The sequence below is a fragment of the Cricetulus griseus genome, chromosome 2, assembly GCF_003668045.3.
Source record: "Cricetulus griseus strain 17A/GY chromosome 2, alternate assembly CriGri-PICRH-1.0, whole genome shotgun sequence".
Lineage (NCBI taxonomy): Eukaryota > Metazoa > Chordata > Mammalia > Rodentia > Cricetidae > Cricetulus > Cricetulus griseus.
In genome coordinates this window covers 40,488,940-40,510,759 of record NC_048595.1, presented here as the reverse complement: position 1 = coordinate 40,510,759, position 21,820 = coordinate 40,488,940, and the positions used below count along the sequence as shown (strand labels likewise).

General features: G+C 37.3%; 1 protein-coding gene across 2 annotated transcripts in view; it reads left to right on the top strand.

Annotated features, from left to right (window-relative positions):
* Positions 1-21,820, top strand: part of Eps15 (epidermal growth factor receptor pathway substrate 15) — a 92,761-nt gene that overhangs the window by 26,073 nt on the left and 44,868 nt on the right. Inside the window, exons 4-11 of one of the 2 annotated variants that reach the window (XM_027402447.2) lie at positions 1,558-1,605; positions 4,138-4,233; positions 6,639-6,704; positions 7,211-7,336; positions 10,468-10,527; positions 17,079-17,276; positions 17,994-18,139; positions 20,682-20,838. In XM_027402447.2, coding sequence (XP_027258248.1) covers positions 1,558-1,605; positions 4,138-4,233; positions 6,639-6,704; positions 7,211-7,336; positions 10,468-10,527; positions 17,079-17,276; positions 17,994-18,139; positions 20,682-20,838 — 897 coding nt within the window. The remainder of the gene's footprint in view (positions 1-1,557; positions 1,606-4,137; positions 4,234-6,638; positions 6,705-7,210; positions 7,337-10,467; positions 10,528-17,078; positions 17,277-17,993; positions 18,140-20,681; positions 20,839-21,820) is intronic. The other variant, XM_027402448.2, reaches the window with a different exon arrangement.

Sequence of the window (21,820 nt, the reverse complement as noted above, 5' to 3'; positions counted from 1 at the left end):
TTGTCCCCATTACTCATCTGTCATGTGGCAGCATGGTAGGGTAAAGATGCCTCTCCACCTCTCACCACCTACCCATCAATGCCTGAGGCAGATAGGAGAGCTGGCCCTGAGGTCATAAGAGAGAGAGAGCTGTTTCAGCCTCTCATCAGCTGCAGCACTCTGGAGAATGGCCCTACATCACATCTGGGCAACACAGTAAAGCTGGCCCTGAAGATGTAGGTGTGGGAGAACCGCCCCTGAGGATGTGAAAGTAGGAGAACTGGCCCTGCCCCATGCTCACGGCTGCAAAGGGTGAACTAGCCAAGGCAGTGCAGAAAAGCTCGCCCTGGTGGTAAGGACAAAAGAGAGCTGGTGGGCTGACCAACCCTGCAACTACCCAGGTTATAAATTGGCCCACTCCAACATTCACCCTATCTGTGATCTGTTGGTACACTTAAAGGGGACGGGTCCTACAGACCCAAAACTGTAGGATTTCCTCAACACAGGGCAACAAGAGGAGTTTCAGAGAGGGCCCAGTATTGACAGTGTATCAGGAACCAGAGGCCTCAAACCAGACCAGTGATTCTTTGCAATGAACACTTGCAAGTAAAGATGTATGGACTAAAGGGTTTACTCTGTGACTCACTATGCCAAACTACAGCTTTCATTGATGAGATTCCCCTCTCTTCTTTCTTTTCTTTTTTCTCTTAAATTTTATCTGGGGTTTACAGCATGTCTCACTATGTCACACTATAGCTTCCATGATGAGATTGATTGTTCTTTCTTTTTTTTCCTCTTAAATTTTATTGGGGGTGGCATGGCAAGGGCAGAGGGCGGATACAAAGGGACTGGGAAATGAATGTGATTGAGATGCATGATGTGAAAGACACAAAGAATAAATAAAAAAGAAAATTAAGATGATATTGTGCATTTCAGAAACATCACTTTTGACTAGGATGAAATAAGTAATTACACATTTGAGTATTGTGGGGAGAAACAGTACAGAGAAGGAGTCTTGCTACCCACTCAAACAGTTGGACGGTCCTTATTTCCTAAATAAAGCTGCCTCTGTTTAATGTACAGAGCACAGTGAGGGATTGGAAAGAACAGAGAGGGAAAGCCCTCTCTTGCCAAGTTGTTATGCATGATACTGATATATAGTAAAAATCTTAAAAATAATATTAATAGTTTCATAATTCATTGATAAAAATTAGCTAACCATAGGAAAAATTCATCTTAATATTAGAATTGTGATCAGGGTAGTATGTTTCAGTATACAGCATTTAACTCTCAGTTAAACTCTGGGCTAGTGAAAAGGGCATTTGACTAGAAGCCCTGGAACTTGGATTTAATTTTTTCCTCATTCCTTTAATGTTCTTATGCCAGATTTCCTAACCTGGGTCTTCATGTCTTTGTGAAAGAGTTTTACTGAAAAATTTCCAATGAGTCTTAGATCTGTTTATATAGATCATGAAATTATAAATTACAGGGAGTTAAGTGATTTTTGTTACAATATATATATATATGTATATATATATATATAAAGAGATTGATTCTTTTTTTCCTCTTAAATTTCAGATTTGGGATTTAGCTGACACAGATGGCAAAGGTGTCCTGAACAAACAAGTAAGATTGAGAGATTTGAACTAAAAAGTAGCAGATTTTTTTTATTTTAAGCTCAAAATTCAAGACCATGTGCCTTAACATTGAAAGTTTTTTGTTTGTTTGTTTTTGTTTTTTTTTTGAGACAGGGTTTCTCTGTGACTTTGGAGACTGTCCTGGAACTAGCTCTTGTAGACTAGGCTGGTCTTGAACTCACAGAGATCCACTTGCCTCTGCCTCCCGAGTGCTGGGATTAAAGGCCTGAGCCACCACCGCCTGGCTCATTGGAAGTATTTTTAACTACTGAACATTTTAGCTATCTGAATGCTAAAGTTTGGTGACATTGTTTTATTGAAGCTTTTATATAGTCCATATATCTCTTACAGACATTGTTCTTTGTATCTTATTAATTAAATTTCTTGAGTATACAAAATCATAAGTAAACATTGGTTTTATTAGTAAGTGTTACTGTAGATAAGCCCAGACTTTTGAAAGGAGTCTTTGGGCTAATCAGATCTGAATTCTTTTGTTTTATTTCTTTCGTGTCAACCAAAAGGTGGTGCACATGATGGAAGTACACTCTAGTCTATAAATATGTGGAAGTGGTTATAGCCAAAGGTATTGAATACCATTCATATACTTTAATGTTTGGTTTGTTGGAAGTTTGCTATATCCCGATACTCTTACTTACTGTGTAAAACTCATTTCCCCTATGAGCATAGCTAAAACAGTTTCAAAACCAGAAAGGGGATGAGAATAATAATTAATGATAGAGTCAAAATACCCTCTTTTATAGGAAAATTATCTGTATGGGTGTTTTGCCTGCATTGTATGTACATATTTGTGTACCACGTGTGTGCCTGGTGCCTGTAGGGGTCAGTAGAGGGCTTTGGATCCCCTGGAACTGGAATTACAGGTAGTTGTAAATTGCCATGTGGGCGCTGGGAATTGAACCCATACACTCTGAAGAGCAGAGTAGAATACCCAGTCTCTTAATTAGGATTTCAGGGCTAGATTGTAGTAATCCTCATTTGAGGTTCTAGGTAGAAGGCCCAGCTCAAGACACTGAAGACATGGGCACTCAGGTATGGTCCACTGAATCACCAAGTGTTTTAAGAGCCAGGCTTTAGAAGAGCAAAGGTGAATGTGACAGATGTAGTTCCTCCTAGGGATTTGTAATACAATAACTTCCTCACTGGTACCCCGGGACATTAGATGAGTTTAAGTTGTCCTTGTTACATCCAGGTTGCTAGATATATGGGTCTGCCATTGAAGTTTGAGTTTACATTGAAGGCACAGTGTTTTGTTTTGACTTTTTGAAGAAATATTTGTGTTGACTTGTGGTTACAGAAATTTCAGCCCACAGTTATTTGGCTGCATTGTTTCAGGGTCTGTGATAAAGTAGAACATCAAAGCAGTAAGGAATGGTGGATGAAAGCTTGCTCACTTTCCTGCTGCTGAGACAGAAAAAAAAGGAGAAGGGTCTGGGGTCCCAGTAACTCCTTCAAGACTTACATAAGCCCTATCTCCTAAAGTTCTTGACTTCCTGGTACTACAACTTTAGCATATGAGCTTGGTGTGTGTTTTGGGGTATATTTAAGATCCAAACGATAGCAAATATGTGTGTTTAATGTGTGTACATGTTCATGTGTATGTGCCCTGTTGTACATGTGGACATCGGGTGTCAGCCTTCACTTTGCACCTTGATTGAGGTGGGAATTTTGTAGCTTTTCAGCTGTGTATGCCAGACCAGGTAACCCATGAGCATTCGCCGACCCCCATCTCCACCTCTCCTCTAGCTGCAGTATGCGAGGATCACAAAAGTGTACTACTGCATCCAGCTTTATTGTGTCTGGGGATCTGAACTTCAGTTCTCACTCTTGCATGGCAAGCACTTTATTCACTGAGCCACCTCCCCAGCCCAAAGATAATACTGTTTGGATTAACTTTTGAAAGAAATAAAAGGAACCAGTACTGAAAATCTGTATGACAAAATGACACTTGGTGTTTTACACCTACAGAATAGTTTTACTTCATTGCTCCCGATACATTACAAGGTAGATAGTATTAGACTGTCCCTTTTAGGGAAAAATTTTATTTAAATTGCCCATGGCATTGCAGTTTTAAGCCACAGAGCTAAAATTTAACGAAGAATTATTTCACTTCAGAGCTTATTCACAGTGTGGAAATGGGTCTTTCAAAACCTACTTTATGATTTGAAAATGTAAAACAATGCTACATAATACTGTGGAATAATTGTGCATTATTTTATATTTTCAGATCATAAAGTAGGGTTTTCTTTTTGTTTTTTGTTTGTTTGTTTCTTTCTTTTTTTTTTTTTTTTTTTTTTTTTTTTTTTAGACAGGGTTTCTCTGTGGCTTTGGAGGCTGTCCTGGAACTAGCTCTTGAAGACCAGACTGGTTTCCAACTCACAGAGATCCACTTGCCTCTGCCTCCCTAGTGCTGAGATAAAGGCATGCGCCACCACTGTCCTGCATAAAGTAGGTTTTGAAAGAAGGTAGACAATATGCTAATGTTTATGTTTTTCTTTGTCAGGAATTCTTTGTTGCTTTGCGGCTTGTGGCATGTGCCCAGAATGGACTGGAAGTTTCACTCAGTGGCTTGAATGTGGCTGTTCCCCCACCAAGATTTGTAAGAAAAGATTTTGTATGTAAATTTATTTAATTAGAAAGATTAGGGCTGGGGAGAAGGTTCATTGGATAAAGTGCTTGACCCTGTAAGCATGAGAACTAGAGTTCAGATTACTAGTACCCATGGAAAAGGCTGGATAGGCATAGTGATCTGCCTGTAATTCCAGAATTCGAGAAGGGATTCCTCAGGGCATAGCGGAATCAGTGAGCTCTGAGTTAAGTGAGCTCTGAGTTAAGTGAGAGACCCTACCTACAGAAACATACACAAACACATACATTCATACTTACAAAAAAACTATATCACATGATTTGAAATAAAAAGTAACATATTTGATTTTTCTGCTTTAATCCCTATCACTTAGCTTCCTGGTTTTCCTTCTTAGTAACTACTGCTATTGCTAGTTTTGTATATGTCTTTCAGAGTTATATGTGCATATAAAAATGTAAATATGCATTCATTAATTTTCTAATGGTAACATTCTATGTATTTGACTGCATACCCTTTTTAGAGATGTAACAAACTTTATTTAGTATTTACATAGTATTTCTTTGTTTACTATAATTTATGTAAATTCAAATAGACAATTTTTTAAGGAAGAAATGATGCAACAGTTAGTAACTTTGTCATTTTCCATATGCATAAATGTAATTGTAAATGGTTAAAAGTGAAATTGTCTTTAAGAGTTTTGCATGTATGATTTCACTTTTACCAGCAATTGGTTGACATGTCAGTTTCCTTGTGCTTTTGCTCTCATGCTGTTGTCAGAGTATAGATCATGTCAGCTGGGTGGCAAGTGGTGTGTTAGTGTCTGGATTTGTTTTTCTAGCTTATAGGTAAGATTGATTAGCTTTTAAGACACTGAATGGTTTTTATTCTGCCATGGGAATGTCTAATTCTAGACTGTGACTTTTTCTTGATTATTTTTTTCTTTCTGAATTCTAGAGGTTCTTTAAAAAGTAGCAAGTTAACTCTGCACCTATATCATTTGCAAATATAGTCTTCTAATTTGTCATTTGTCTTTTACTAGGTTATGTTTTTACTCCCATGATGAAATTGTTTTATGTAAACAAATTGCAAAACTAAAACTTATTTTTTCTTTTTCTATATTTGTTATTCCTGGTGGAAGTGTGAGTGTGGATTCAAATTCATTCTTTCATGATAGCTACCATATAGAACTAATACAGTGTACTGAATGACCATTCTTTTTCATACTAATTTCAAATGCCACATCAACAATGACCTAAATTGCCATATGCATTTTTCTGTCTTTCTGGATTTTCCTGTTCTTATTCATTGATCTGTTTATCTCTGTGCCAATTTTACATTGTTTTGATTATCATTGTTTGGGAAATGTCTGTATATATGGTATGTATACCTTATCAACCCCACCCCCAAAGTCTCAGAAATTTAATGGCTGTTGTTTTAATTTTAAATTTAATTTTGGTGCTGCTGGAGCTAAACAGGGCTTTGCATCTACTGGACAAGTGTTTTACCACTGAGATATCCCCAATCCTTCTTCTTTAAAACTTAATATTTTGGAAGTATTAATTAAGGCTTTTAAGTTCAGGGTGCTAGAGTGATGGTTTAACAGTTAAGAGCACTGGCTTGTCATCCAGAAGACCCTGGCTTCATTCCCAGCACCCACATGATGGCTTACAACTGTCTGTAACTCAAGTTACTAGGGATCCAACACACTTCTCTGGTCTGCCCCAGCACCAGGCATGTACACAGACATACATTCAGCCAAAATACCCATATACGTTAAAATAAAGTAAAAAAAAACTAGGTTCAGTTTTGAGAATTTCTGTATTTCTCTGTTTAGATATGAACTTACAAGGGTTGTTATAGGTATTTGTTGGCTAGGTATCTAATGTAGACATTTTTCAAATGTATTTACTTGTCTCTTCAGCTAGATTAAGTATCATGTACAGGTAACTTGTAAGTGTTACATAAGTTTGTTTTTCTGGTCTGCTTTCCTTAAATAATACTGGGGAAAAGTTTCTATTTTAGTGGACAATAGATGAAGGTCTAATTAAAGTAAAATAGTGTTGATACCCAGCATGTTGCATAAATACATTTAAATGCAAAACCACATTTTTTTCTTTGATTACTGGTATGAGGCCTTGGACAGTTCATTGTTCTTTTTTTTTTCATTCATTTATTTAGCTCATAAATAAAGTCATGCACAGTTATGATACAGAATACAGTATGTTCACAATGGCATGGCTAAATTAAACCAATTAACATGCTATATCACACATATTCATCATTTTTGTTTTGAGAACACTTAAAGTATACTATCTCACAACTTTTAAAATATAGCATATTGTTACCAACCATATTTATCATGCTCTCAGTAGACCTCAAGACTTCAGAGAGTCCTCATTGTTCTTTTTATTTCCTAGCATGACTCCAGTAGTCCTTTGCTAACTGGAGGGACTTCAGCCACCGAGCTTCCTTGGGCTGTAAAGGTAAACAAGTTTCTTGCATCTCTTTTGCTTCCTACTTATAAATACCTTTCTCCTTATTCTCAAAATATATTGTTTTACATTGACTTTCATATACATGTTCAAGGAGTGTAGGAAAAATGTTGAAATAGAAAGTTTTGAGTAATGCCTTAGTCTCTTAGCCATTTTGTGGTAATTTTTAAAAACATTTTATTTCTTTGAATTCTAAGACAGAGTGTCATTGCCAGTGTCTTCTTAGAAAAGCTACTTTCTTACTGTAGGTCAGGGTGAGTGCGTGGACAAGTGTTCCTCAAAGCATCTGTTTCTGAAATTTTTTGAGTCTAACCTGACAGTAGAAAAGCAACTAGTCTTCCAACTTTGAAATTATTTGATATATTTTGATTAAATGTTTTTTTTTAATGTTAGCTTAAAAAATCTGTTGTCTGTTATTTGAGGATTTGATTCTTATATGTACAGTTAAATCCTTTTTTGTGATTGTTTAACTTGCCATCTTTCTATTCATATTGCAGTCTGAAGACAAAGCCAAATATGATGCCATTTTTGATAGTTTAAGCCCAGTGGATGGATTTTTGTCTGGTGATAAAGTGAAACCAGTATTACTCAACTCTAAGTTACCTGTGGAAATCCTTGGAAGAGTAAGATAGCAAACTTTAAATGTAATTTATTTGTTTGTTATGAGATGGTCCTTTTTTTTTTCTTTTTGTTCCTGGTTTTTTGAGACGAGTTGAGATGATCTTAATGTGTAGCTCAGGCTGGTCTGGAACTCAAGGACCTCTTGCCTGAGCCTCATGAGTGTTAGGATTGCAGTATTGTGCTAGATGCAATTATGATATATTTTAATTTTTTGTAAAGATTTTATTTATTTATTTTGTATAGTCTTCTGCCTGCATGCCAGCAGAAGGCACCAGATCTCATTTAAGGTGGTTGCTGGGAATTGAACTCAGGACATCTGGAAGAACAGTCAGTGCTCTTAACCACTGAGCCATCTCTCCAGCCCGATATATTTTAATTTTATACTTAGCAGGAGCTCATTGTTAAATATATAGACAGTTCTTATTTAAGTTGTGTTAGTTCAGGATTTTCTGTATTTGTAACATGTAAATTATTGTATTTCTGGTTTTAGTTATTTTCTATAAAATATTTGAGTGGTTAGTATTAGTTACATATGTAAGTCCATTGAGCAGATCTGGTTTTCTTTGCATGTATACTTGAATAATCTAGTTGTTTGACAGATTTTAAGGGACTGTCTGTATGTTTTTAAGATTTATTTTTATTTTTAATTATTTGTACGTGTGTGTGGGGGGGGTAGACACATACAAGTAAGGTGCCCATAGAGTACAGAAGAAGGTGAGGGGTCCCTTGGACTTGGAGTTACAAGCAGTTGTGAGCTTCCATGTGGGAACTGGGAGGGCAGCAAATGCTCTTAACTGCTGAGCTCAGGCCCAGACCTTATCCTATATATTATAGGGTCTTGTTTTAAAGGAGTGTGAAACCATAAATTCTGCTCTCTGATTGGATTTCTCAATCTTTTCCCTAGATGTTTGGATGTTTGTTAGACTTGATTCTTTGATCTCAGGTTTCTTCATTTCCCCTGTCTTTTTAAGTGTGTGTGTGTGTGTGTGTGTGTGTGTGTGTGTGTGTGTGTGTGTGTGTGTGTGTGTGTGTTGGTCCTTGTGCTTGCATGGAAAGTACTTTATTATTAACTGAGTTATCTCCTCTGCCTGTATAGTTCATGTATTAAATGTTAAGCTTAGTAATTTTCTGCTGTTAAAGTCCTGGAGAAATCCCACAAAAAACCCACCATTCTCATATGCAATCGCAAGAGCATTTTTATTATTCCGGTACGATGGGGTATTGCCACACATAAAAACAAGATGATGAAAGACACCTCCCATCCCTCAAGAAGGAGATGGAGGCTTCTTTTAAGCCTTACTAAGGAGGGTGCCTAAGGAAGTTAGGTCATTTTAACTACAATTGGCTTAAACAAGTGGCAATAATATTAGTATGTTCTAATTGGCTAGGGTCAGTTAGGGGGCTGGTGAGTGCTATTGTTCTCTTATTTTGGGGCAGGCTAGACAAATCCTAGATCCTGACCTTATTTGGTCATTACCTTGAGATACTATGGGGCTGGCCTGTGTCCAGTATGTGCAGTTTCTCTGGTAACCCTACTACCAGGGTTGCTGAAGGTAAATTGTCCTTTGTTTATTGCCTTTTCTGGAACCATTTGCATGAAGGCTAGAATGAGGCCCTAGTGAGGCCTGGCCTGGTCCTTTCAAAGCATAGTGACATTGCTGTCAGCCACCAGTACCATCATCTCCATGACTTTTTTCAGCTGGTAAGATTAAAGCTGTATCTTGGTGTCTTCAGAAATTATTTTTTCTTTATTTAATTTATATGTGCTCATCCATAGTTCCATACTTTTATTCTTGGCTCTTCTTCTACATTCTGCAATATCTTACCTGATGAAATAATAAATTCTAAACTTGAATTTCCTGCTTTCCTATATAGATCTTTTTTCCTAAATGTTTTTAAGACTTTAGTTCTTTGACTTTGATATTACTAAAAACTCAATTTTTTTTTCTTTTTTCTTTTCTTTCTTTTCTTTTCTTTTTTTTTTTTTTTTGAGACAGGGTTTCTCTGTGTAGCTTTGGAGCCTATCCTGGCACTAGCTCTGGAGACCAGTCTGGCCTCCAACTCAAAGATCCACCTGCCTCTGTCTCCCGAGTGCTGGGATTAAAGGCGTGCGCCACCAACACCCGGCTTCTAAAAACTCAGTTTTGCATATGCTAATTATTTACCTTTTCTTTTGTTGCATACTGGCTTTTGAGAAATGTTAAAGAAATTCATAATCACTAATTTTATCTGGGTTTCTTCCTACTCCTTGCCATTTTTGTGCTGTTTCCAAAGTGATTTCTCTCCTTTCTTCTTTCATGTTCTAAACCATGACCACTTAAGTCCCCAGCTCTTGTATATGCAGCCGGTTTACAGAGGGTCAAATCCTGGCTGCCCTGCTTGTTTAGGTGACTTTGGGAAAAACTGTGTGTTGGTTTTCAAGTCTTTAAATTGGGTATAATTTTCAGTTGATAGGGTTCCAAGGATTAAATGTGATAGTAGTATATGTACTTAATACAGTACATGTTACAAACTCATAGAATGTTAGATGCTATGGTGGTGACCACGATCACATTGACAGAAATACTTGTGCAATTGCCCCAGGGTTATTAGGTGAGCTCTCTCTTTGTCTGTCCCTCCCTCCCTCCATCTCTCACCCCCTTCCAGGGTTTCTTTGTGTAATATTGCCCCAGGGTTATTAGGTGAGCTCTCTCTCTCTCTCTCTCTCTCTCTCTCTCTCTCTCTCTGTCCCTCTCTCCCTCTCTCCCTCCCTCCATCTCCCCCCTCCCCCTTCCAGGGTTTCTTTGTGTAACTCAGGCTGTCCTGGAGCTCTCTTTGTAGACCAGACTAACTTTGAACTCAGATCCACCATGCCTTGCAAATACTGATTTTTAAAAGCTATTTTCTAATATTATTTCCATCCTTTTCTCTGTTGTGCAGTCAGTGTGAGATTCCTAAACTTTGAATATTCTTATTTTATTGCTGTAAACTAACCTTCCAGTAACTTCTCATTGCAGTTAAGATAAAGTCCAGATTCCTTTTAAGGCACTTAATAACCAGGCATTCTCATATTCACTAGTATACTTTCTCTTCCTGTTCCTAAATAGAACATAACTTAAAAGAGCATTAATTGTTCTCACTTCTCTTTTTAAAGGTTTGGGAGTTGAGTGATATTGACCATGATGGAAAGCTTGACAGAGATGAATTTGCAGTTGTAAGTAACCAAATGTTCTTAAAATGTGAAATATCTTAATTTTACAATGACAACTTTTCCCCCATCCATATATACCTCCACCATTTGATTAAAACAGGGCTTGAACTTATGAGCTTCCTACCCAGCCTCTGACTGCTTAAATTATAGTGTGTGCCTCCTGTACTGGGAAGCATTTTCCATTTTAACTTATCCTTAGTATATGTCCATCAGATTGAAGTTATTAACCATTTTAGGATTTATAGGTGAGTGCACATTTTTTATGAGAAAGAGAATGTGTGTGTTTTTTCTCACTTTAGGTACTTAGGAAAGATACTTGGTTAATATATTGTAAAGATAATGGTGTGGTAATTTTAGGGGGGGTCTTAAATTATGTCAATCTTGCTTCAACTGTATTTCCTAATTCACATTATTTCATTAAAAGGAAACATGAGCAACACTTTAGTTTCATTTTAACTGATGAGGCAGAAACGTTTTGGCATCTTTCCTTATTTTAAAGATCTTTCCTATTTTAGCAGTTAAGTAGTCAACATCAGATACGGTATTTATTGTTTCCTTAAAGTTAGATGAACCTTTAATAGGGGCAGGCGAAGTGGTTCAGTTGTTAAAGTGCTTTCATTCAATCAAGCTCAAGAATTCATGGCACCTGAGTTCAATCTCTAGACCCTAAATTAAAGAGAGAGAGAAAAAAAATGAAGGTGTGGCTGTGAGTACTTACAATCCCAAAGCTGTCGAGGCAGAGAGAATATGCTCTTGAATCTGCAAGTGTCTGGGTTCAGTGAGAGACCATGGCTCAAAAAATAAGATGGAGAGTAAATGAGGAAGAAAACATTGACCTCTGACTTGTACACGCCCATGCCCATATGTACATACACACAACTGGGATAAATCGGTGATCTCCTGTGTACTCTTACTTGTTTGTTGGTCTGCTTAAATTTTCTACCTGCTTTCCTAAAGAATTGGTGTGTGTGTATGTGTGTGTGTGTGTACACGTATGTATACATGAGGGCAGTTGCCTGGAGAGGCCAGAGGGTGTCAGATCTCCCTGGAGTTTGAGTTATAGTTAGTTGTGAGCCACTTGATATGGGTGCCGTGAACTGAAGTCGGGTCCTCTGTAAGGGTAATACAAGCTCTTATTTGCTGAATCATCTCTCCGGGTGAATTGTTTTTTTTGTTTGTTTTTACTTTTAAACTTGTTCCCATGAACTTGTATTTTTAAAAATCTTTTTATGCCTGGGGTAGTCTTTCCTCATTTTCAATCTTTCATATTTATGCTCATAGTCCTTTTTATTTCTTTGGTTCAATCTGTCATTAAGTCAGTGATATTTCAAAACATCCATTCTTTAGAATTATTTATCCTTTTGTTTTACATTTTAATTTCAATCCAATTCAGCTTTTATCTTTCCCACTTTCAAATTTTTTTCAATTTTTTTTTCTAAAACTTACCGGTGTATGTGGGCACAGGTGACATGGCATAGTGTGACAGACCACATCAAAGTCCGCTCTCTTTTTCTACCTTTATCTGGGAGCAATCTCAGATTGACAGACTTGGCACAGCTATCACCTTGACCATTTGAGTCATCTTACTGTGCTGGGCCCTTTTTTGGTTGAGTTTGAGTAACAGCCCGATTATTAGCCCAGTCAGGTCTTACACTCACACTCGTTGTATATCCAAGAATGACCTTTGTAGAAACTTAGTAACCTACATTGGTAAATTGCTCTAAAACTCCATACTTTCTTTTGATTTTACCTCATAAAAGCTCCCTGGGCAAAGATCTGCTTCATAGTATTACACTGCATTTAGTTGCTGTGTCTTTTCAGTCTCTTGAGTCTTTGACGGTTTGTCATTCTTGCCTTATTTTTATGACCTTGACTTTTTTTAAGGAGTACTAGCCTGATAGCTTGTAGAATATCTTCCAATTTAGCTGGGCTGTGGTGGCGCACACCTTTAGTCCCAGCAATTGGGAGGCAGAGGCAGAACTTACTCGGTAGATCAGGTTGCCTCAGACTCAAAAAGATCCACCTGCCTCTGCCTCCCTGGACTAAAGGCATGCACCAATGACACAACTACCTAGCTCATCACATACACATTATTTGAATTGCTTTCTTTCCTTCTTTTCTTCTTTCTTTCTTTCTTTCTTTCTTTCTTTCTTTCTTTCTTTCTTTCTTTTTGTGGTTCTTTAGATTGAATACAGGTTCTCGCAAATGCTAAGCAGGCACTCTGCTACTGAGCTATACCTCAAGCCCTGAAATTAACTTTTTACTCATGTTGCTTCACTTGTGTTATGAAAGTGAAGGAAAGTGTTTCTAGCATTAATAAAATACTGAAAAATGCCTGACCACCAGGCACTGTGCTTAATGCTAGAGTCGGCAGTGGTTCTGTTTAATCCCAGCGCTCAGGAGGCAGAGGTAGGCAGATCTCTTTGAGTTTGAGGCCAACCTGGCCATCAGAGCTTGGACAGCTAGAGTTACACAGAGAAACTGTGTCTCGAAAAACAAAAACAAAACAAAGCAAGCCCCTCAGATTGAAAGTTAATGTTGCTTAAAACACAAAGAGAAAACCACTCTCAAAGAAAGTCAGTAGTTGATAGTAATCCCAACTAAATCCTTTCTGTGTCGAGTTTAGGTCTGTTTGTGATTATTTTTAAATAAAAAGGTATCCTAAAAGTTTTTGAGTTTAGTATCTCTTTTTGTAACTACATTCATACTCAACTACTGTGTACCAGCTTGAAAACTAGCATTTCTCTTCTCTCCATGCACACATGCACACACCCGGGCAGGTGGGGCTGGGGGCACCATTTGATCTGGTTGCTGTTTTTGTTTCAGTTGTAGACTTTGTATAGGATACAGTACAATAGAAGATGAAAACAAGATCATAGTAAGTCCAACAGTACTAAAATTACTCTGTTCACCTTTAATATTTATTTAGTGAACAAAATTTTGGCATTAGTTTTCTTGGGGAAACTGTTTTCAAGACACATGAAATTAATAACTTTAGCTTTCAGGAAAAAATGTGTTGTCTATTGGCAGCAGATGTCAAGCATTGCTTTTGTTGTTGTTTAGTGTCCACTTTTCCAGGAAATTACTTCCATCTGCTGCAAGAAAATGCTGATCTTTATATGCATGCAAGTCACTTGTTGCATGCAAAGTGCCAATCTGATACTGCATACATTGTGAACTTGGCTGAAGAGGATGTGCTAGGCAGATTTTTTTCTTTCTGGAGCTTCAAGTTTTTGGAGGCATAGTGTTCATGTGTTTTCAAACTGGCATTGAATTCTTGTTGGTTGGCTAGTGTGTGGAAAAGGCTTGTTTTGGGTCAACTGGTTAAGTACTATCCCTGGATACACAGCATCAGAGTTACCTGGGAACTTGTTAGAAATGCAGATTCTTCGGCCCAATGCCAGTTTTACTGATTCCAGAATTCTGATTATAGAACTACTCAGCTGTCCAGGTAATTCTGATGCCTTCTATAATCGGGGCCAACAGGTGAGGTTTAGTCTTTCTAATTATAAAGGAAATTGTGGTAGTGTAACCTACTACACAGGTGCTGTTAATGCTGATTAAATTTCGATCAATCAAGAATGCTGTAGCCAGGATATCATTGTTTGTACTATGTATACACACACACACACACACACACACACACACACACACACACCAATTATTTTTAAGACAGACTCTAGTATAACCTAGGCTGTCCTCAAACTCAATCCTTTACTCTCCATTCTGAATACTGGGGTTATAGTCATGTGACAGTATGCTTGGCTTAGTGTATACTATACCTATGGCTTCTTTAAAATATTGTATTAGGCAAGTTAGCATCTCTCGGCCTCAGCTTCTTCATTTATAAAACATTAGCCATCATAGAAATTATGGATCACATTTGTATTATGTACTCAAGTACTGATTTGAAAACAACTCAAATTTAGGAATTAAGATAGAAGCCCAAAGAGTGTTAGGTGGTGGTGGTGGTTGTTGTTGTTGTTGTTAAGAGTGTTAGGTGGTGATGGTTGTTGTTGTTGTTGTTGTTGTTGTTGTTGTTGTTGTTGTTGTTCTTCTTCTTCTTCTTCTTCTTCTTCTTCTTCTTCTTCTTCTTCTTCTTCTTCTTCTTCTTCTTCTTCTTCTTCGCCTCCTCCTCCTCCTCTTCTCCTCTACTCCTTCTTTTTTTTTTCTCCCAGCTGAGAGTTATGATTTTCAGTGGAAGAAAATCAATAATGTGCGCTCTCTCCTAGTTGCTACTGGAATCCTTCTAGATCCTCCACTTTGAGTGATTTCATATGATTAAACCTACTGTTCATTTTTATTGTATGATTTTCCTTTTTTTAAGCCTAAATGTCATTTCTGAAAATCTGAATGGTGCTTTGACACCTTTAAAATGGAGATATTACATTATTCTATACAAGTAATAGACACAAACATTTAAGTTTTAAAAAAGTAAATAAAATGGATAGATTATAGCCTGGTATGTTCAATAGGTAGATTGTCCTCTTTTTTTATATATGTCCTTTAAATATTTATTAATTTAAAAGATTCAAAAATAGATAATATATTCTAATGGTTCAAAATTAATACAAGAAGATAGTCAGAAAGATCCATCCCTACCCTCCACTGATAAAGTTCGTCTTCTCTGTCCAGTTACTTTTCTTAGTTTATTCTCCTTGAATTTCCTGGTCCAAATATATATAAATAGTAAATAAGTATTTCCTGTTTAGCATAGAAGATAAAACACTATACACACAAACAGTGGAGGTGTGTGTTCAGCACTACTTTTTGTTGTTGTTGTGTGGCTTTTGTTTTTGTTTTTTCGAGACAATTTCTCTGTAGCTTTGGAGCCTGTTCTGGAACTTGCTCTGTAGACCAGGCTGGTCTCAAACTCACACAGATCCACCTGTCTCTGCCTGCTGAGTGCTGGGACTAAAGGTGTGCTTCTCATCGCCCCACTACTTTTTCATATTTATCAGTGTGCTTTAGAACGTGGGGCTTATTTTCTCATAGAATAATTTGTGTGTGTGTGTGTGTGTGTGTGTGTGTGTGTGTGTGTTTATCCTGGTATATTCTTTTGGAAGCTGCATACAATGGATTGCTTCCAATTTAAGTATCTGATTGGGTCAGTCTGGAAATTAACATTTGTGAAGGCAATACCACAGTGCTTTCCCATGATTCTTTTATTGCTTCATAGTTTTTCATGATGTAGGTATACCATAATTTTTAAGTTAATTTTTTATTGATGGGCAGTTGGATGCTAATGCAGACAGTTTCTGTAGTTAATAATCTTTTTCATGAAGCATTTATATGTAGGCAAATAAATGTAAGGATAGGTTCCCAGATGTGAGATGGCTGAGCCAAAGGGAAGAGTACATTTGTAATTTGGTGGCCAGTTTGCCTCTAGCCTTTTAAAGTTCTTGGCTGGGATTCATGTAACAAAAGACATGTTCCCAAAACAAAAATAAATTAGTTAATATGTATAATTCATGTATACCTGGGAGACAGTTTAGGAAAAGAAAAACTCCCCAAGAAGTGGCTTAGAGCTCAGGCTATTACACTGTCTTCAGCATACATAAAGTTTTAGGTAAGTGACAAGACAAAAAAAAAAAAAGGCCCTTCAGTCACTAGAGGTCACAAACTTTTGAGAAGGTGGATAGATGAGTAGTTAACAGTAAATACAGCCTAGCAGTAGTGCCTCTTTTGTAAGTGCTTCTGATATACCATCACCTTGCTGTGAAAAGTTGGGTGAGGCTGTGGCTCACACCTGTAACCCTAGCACTTGAGAACTGAGGCCAGGTAGTGATTTAAGGCAAAGTTATCTGCTGCCCAGTAGCCCTCTGCCCCAAATAATCCTGCAAAAGTGGCATCTGTTACCCTTCAGTGCCCACTGGCAATGTCTGACAGTGCTCTTTCCCCACAGTTTAGCTGCCAAGTACATTATGGAACTTAGGAATCTTACTACTTAGGCAAAATGTTAACCCACTGTAATTTTAATCTGTAGTTTTAGTTCAAGAGTATTCAAGGACAGGCCATTTGTGGTGTCCATTTTTTTGTAAATTGACTGTTCATAGTTTTTGTCTATCTTTTACTGAATTTAGATTATTAATTTCTAGGAGCATTTTGTATACTAGAAGATTATTTCTTTGTAGTAGCATTTTCTACTCAAATTCTTATATTCTTTGCTATTACAAGAACTTCAAACGAAAGGTGTGCCTCCAAGTTTTTGTAACTGAGTATTTCTTACATTTCTTCCCCTTTTTCTCCTATTTTTCTCTCTTTACTTTAAAACATTTGAAAAGCCAGGCCTTGGTGGCTCATGCCTTTAATCCAGCACTTGTGAGCAAGAGTTAGAGGCAGGTGGATCTCTGAGTTTCAGACTATCCTGGTCTACAGAGTGAGTTCCAGGACAACCAGGGCTACACAAAAAAACCCTGTCTCAAACTATGCCCCCCAAAAAAATTTGAGACAGCTTGAAAATGATTTGTTGTTGAACAGTGAGCAATTCAATGAGTGAATTTTATGATAATTTAAATATATATATATCTGACTCTGTTTTGTTTATCTTCAAGGCCATGTTTTTGGTATATTGTGCACTGGAGAAAGAACCTGTGCCAATGTCCTTGCCTCCAGCCTTGGTGCCACCTTCTAAGAGAAAAACGGTCAGTATATCAGGCTCCATGTGGTTGATCCCCTCTTCAGCAGCCAAGGAATCTTACCACTCCTTACCATCTGTAGGCATTTTACCTACCACAGCACCGTTAAGACAGGTAGAAATTTATCAGTGTTAAAGGATTTTGCTTTAACAAAGTGCATGGAAGTGATTGATAAAGATGGAAGGAGCAGTTGAGCCCGCTGCATATTGTGATGCCCCACAGGAGGCAGATGCTCCTTAGGTCCTGTGGACGTTTAACTGGTTTTGCCTTGATCTATTAGAGATCAAAGGTGGACATAGAAGATACTGTATGCTAACATGCATGCTTTCTCTGTCATATAATTGTTTAAAATCTGTAGTTAACTCCTTATTCTTCAGATCACATTACTAATTCTGATCAATTCTTACTACCTCTGGCCTATCTCTAGTCAGTTTGTGTAATGCCAACTATAATGACAGCCTGTACAAGTTCAGCTCTGGGCAAAATTTTGCATGAAACAATAGAAAATGAAGGTTGGGGATTATCTAGATCATTTCTTTTACAGGTTTTTCCAGATACTGGTGTTAGTGTGGGAATTTATAGACCAGGGCATAATTATGCTTGAGTTCACTGGTTTCTTAAAAGAAAATCTTAGTAAATGTAGTCCTAACTGACTTGTAATTTTGTTGCATTCTCTTTATACTGTTTGGTTGTGATGTGTGGGAATCAGTGCACTGACATCAAAGTTATTTGAGTAGATTTGTTCAGATTGGTGACAGATACTCTTATGTTTGAAAGAATATCATTTCAAAGTTAGCTTCATTTTGACTGAAACTTCTCTCCTCTCTCCAGTGGGTTGTAACCCCTGTAGAAAAGGCTAAATATGATGAAATCTTCCTAAAAATTGATAAGGATATGGACGGATATGTATCTGGGATGGAGGTCCGTGAAACCTTCCTGAAAACAGGTTTACCTTCTGCCTTACTAGCCCACATTTGGTAAGACTTTATTTTAATAGAATTTTTTTAAAAAGTGTGTGTATATGTGGTTCTGTAACAACTCTAGTTTTTATACATTCTTTTTTTTTTTTTTACTAGTTTTTGTGAATATGCATAGCAAGAATTCTAATAGGTCTTAATAATAAAAAGCCAGAGTCAGATACCAGGGTAAATGCTGAAAGGTCAGAGAAGTAAAGGAACCAGCCACAAGAGAGACCTCTTACCTTTACTTAATCCTTAGACTAAAGGGGCAATCCTGTTCCTTTGAATCCTCAGACTGAATGCAATGAGCTCCTGTCTCCTGCATTATATTCATTACATTCATCTCTCTGCCCAGCCAGGAGCCACTCCTGTCTCCACCTCCCTAGTGCTGGGATTAAAGGTGTGAGCCACCATTGCCTGGCTCTGTTTCTCTCATAGCCCAGGGTAGCCTTGAACTCACAGAGATCTGCCTGCTTCTGCCTCCTGAGTGCTGGGATTAAAGGTGTGTACTGCCTGGTGTCTATGGCTAAGCTTTATTTGTTAGATCACAAACAAAATATCACCAAAACTGGTTATTGTAGGGAGACACCGTAATCAAGCCTACAGATGTGCCTGGCCCCATTAGGGCGTGGTCAAGGTGATGTGAGGGTGATGTGGGAGAAGTTTAAAGAGTTAGGGAACGCACATGGTAGCCGCCTCTCTTTTCACGGCTGCTTCAGCTTGCTCTGCTTTCCTGCCGGTTGGCTAGGGAGCATTGTAAGTAAGGCATTTTACCTAATAAATATATCCTGACCATTTCGTGACTACATGTTGGAAATTAACATCAATAGGTTATTATCTGTTTCATTTTTTTTATAGAGGAAATTCAAATCTGAAGAATTATTGGGTACAATGAACAAAATTCAAAAGTGGGAACTTTAAAAAGTGCAACATTTCATTTGTTTAAACTAATTAAAAATCTTAGATGTTCTTAAAAGAATCCAGATATCTGAAATTTAAGCAGTTTAATAAGTAGTGCCTTTAGGGGCTGGAGATAGAGCATACAGGAGGGCCTGGGTTTGATCCCTTGTGTTATATAAATTGGGTGTGGTGGCATACACCTGCAATCCCAGTACCCATGGAAGTTGCAAGATCAATTAGGTCCTACCCAGCTATATAATGACTTTAAGGCCAGTCTGGAATAAATGAGACCATGTCTCAAAAAATTCTTCTTCATTTTTCTTTAGAACTGAATAATATACATCTATCTGTTGATGGAGGTCTGTTGGGTATCCTTATGTATATATGTATATGTATATGTATATATAGCCATCTATCTGTTGATGGAGGTCTGTTGGGTATCCTTATGTATATATGTATATGTATATGTATATATAGCCATCTATCTGTTGATGGAGGTCTGTTGGGTATCCTTATGTATATATGTATATGTATATGTATATGTATATGTATATATAGCCATCTATCTGTTGATGGAGGTCTGTTGGTCTCATTTCATATAGGGAATAGAGCAGCAATAAACAGGGGTGCAAATATCTTTTGGTGTCAGAAAGAAAAATTGCAGGTGTTCTTGTGGGTCCTTCCCTGTAGCTTATACATGTATACCTGCAAACAAATATATATATACGTGAGAATAGTAAATGTCACGTGTAGTAGGAGAACAGGAAAGGGTGATGAGGAAGGATGGAGTACAGGTAAAGAATGCATGAGTCATGAAAGAGGGAATAAAACTTGTGTTTCTAGTTTTAACTCTGTCATATATTGTTAAATTTCTGTGCATAAACATGTAAGCAAAATGCTATAGCTTCAGAATAGCTGTGTGTATTCATTGCATTGAATATATTCATTGAGGTGTATAGACTTTTGGTTAGGCAGTTGCTTGTTTGAATGGCTACATTCGTTTAGCTAGATGGGGTTTTGTAAAGTTTGTACAAGATTGTGTTTTTATTTAAATAAAAAAGTAAGAGTGTACCTGTCTAGTCCTGTAAGAGATATGTGCATTTTACCTTTGTATGACAGTTGTTTGTTGGTAATGCAGTTCATATTACATGTGATAATGCAAATGAAATCGCTTTGTCCTATGCCTGCCACCACCCTGGCTTACTATACCAGATGTTATTCTGAGGTTTTTAAGAAGCAACAAACACAAGAAGTTGCAAAGAAAAACTTAAGAGGAGAGCAAAGCATAGTGGATCTGTCTCAAAAGAGATAAGTATTCAGACTGGAAAAGCACTTGCATAGCTGAATCAGCAACCTTTGAGTGCCTAGGTTAAGCACACATAACAAAGGTAACTGTCACAAATGGGTTTGGTGCTGTGCTCAGGCTTTAATCATACATTGTCTTTCTTATGGTTCCTCACAAAAAGAGTATCTTTACTTATAGGTGAAACTAAGATTGGTACACCTCTGTAACATTTATGTGAGTTTTAAATAGGCTGTATGACCTGTCTTTCTCAATTCAACTCATTATTTTTAAAAAGTTAAAATCTTATTTTTCTCATGGATTTTTGAAGTAATGATTGTAGCATTTATGTATTGTTCATTTTGTTTATTTATATAGGGCACTGTGTGACACAAAGGGCTGTGGGAAGCTTTCAAAAGACCAGTTTGCCTTGGCTTTTCACTTAATCAATCAAAAGTTAATAAAGGGCATTGATCCTCCTCATATTCTCACTCCTGAGATGATCCCACCATCAGACAGGTCTAGTGTACAAAAGGTAAGATAACCTCAAAGAAGACCTGCATGCCTGTGTCCAGTCACAAAGGTGGAGGGGCAGAGCACTCTCTGTTGTTGGTTTAGTGTGTATCTGTGAGCATGCTCACGTCCCTTCTGTAGCATCCTTGAACTGCAGTTTGTCAACCCCACTATTCATTACTCATATGACAACTGTACTTTATTAAATTGAAGGGATTTTTTTTTTTTTGAAACAGGTCTCATGTAGCCCAGCTTGGTGTTTGTTGAACACTCAGTGTAACTGAGAATTACTTTGAACTTCTGATCCTTCCTTCTTTCACTTCCCAAATGCTAGGATTATAAGCATGCACCAAAAACAAAAAAGAAGGAAAAAAATGTTAGCTGTAAGAATTAAATTGTTACATTTCACTCTTACAGGAAACAATACAAATTTGGAAACAAAATCTAGGAGATAGTGATTGCTTGGTACAAATTTTACATCAAAATAACCTTCAAGAAAAATTGTATGTTGAGGAACATCGCTATGTGTTCTTTGCCGTAGAATGTATACTTCATATCTAAACATCTAGAAGTTAGCTGGGTTTCTGGTCAGCAATGGGAATTTTCAAAACATCTTCATTTTAACCCTGTTGTACTTTGAATTTTTTCTTCCTTATCTAAAAACCCTTTTAAATATAGCACATATACAATATCCTGGTCTGTAATAGACCTTTCAAAAGACTTACATATGGTGGGTTTAGTTACTTTTTTCAAACTAAATAACCAGGTATCGTTTGAACCTGTAGTCTTAGCTCCTGGGTAGGCTGAAGCTAAATAATTCTTGGATCCAGAAGTTTAGGGCTATCCTGGGCAGTGCAAGGCGACCTCATCTTAAAATCAAAAAACGCAAACAAAATAAAACATCCCACCCAAACTTTGTATCTTTAAATCCCTTTTCACCTGTAATATAAATATTGCTGTAGTGATTTTTCAGGGTTGTAAGTAACAGGAGCTGTCAAATGAGT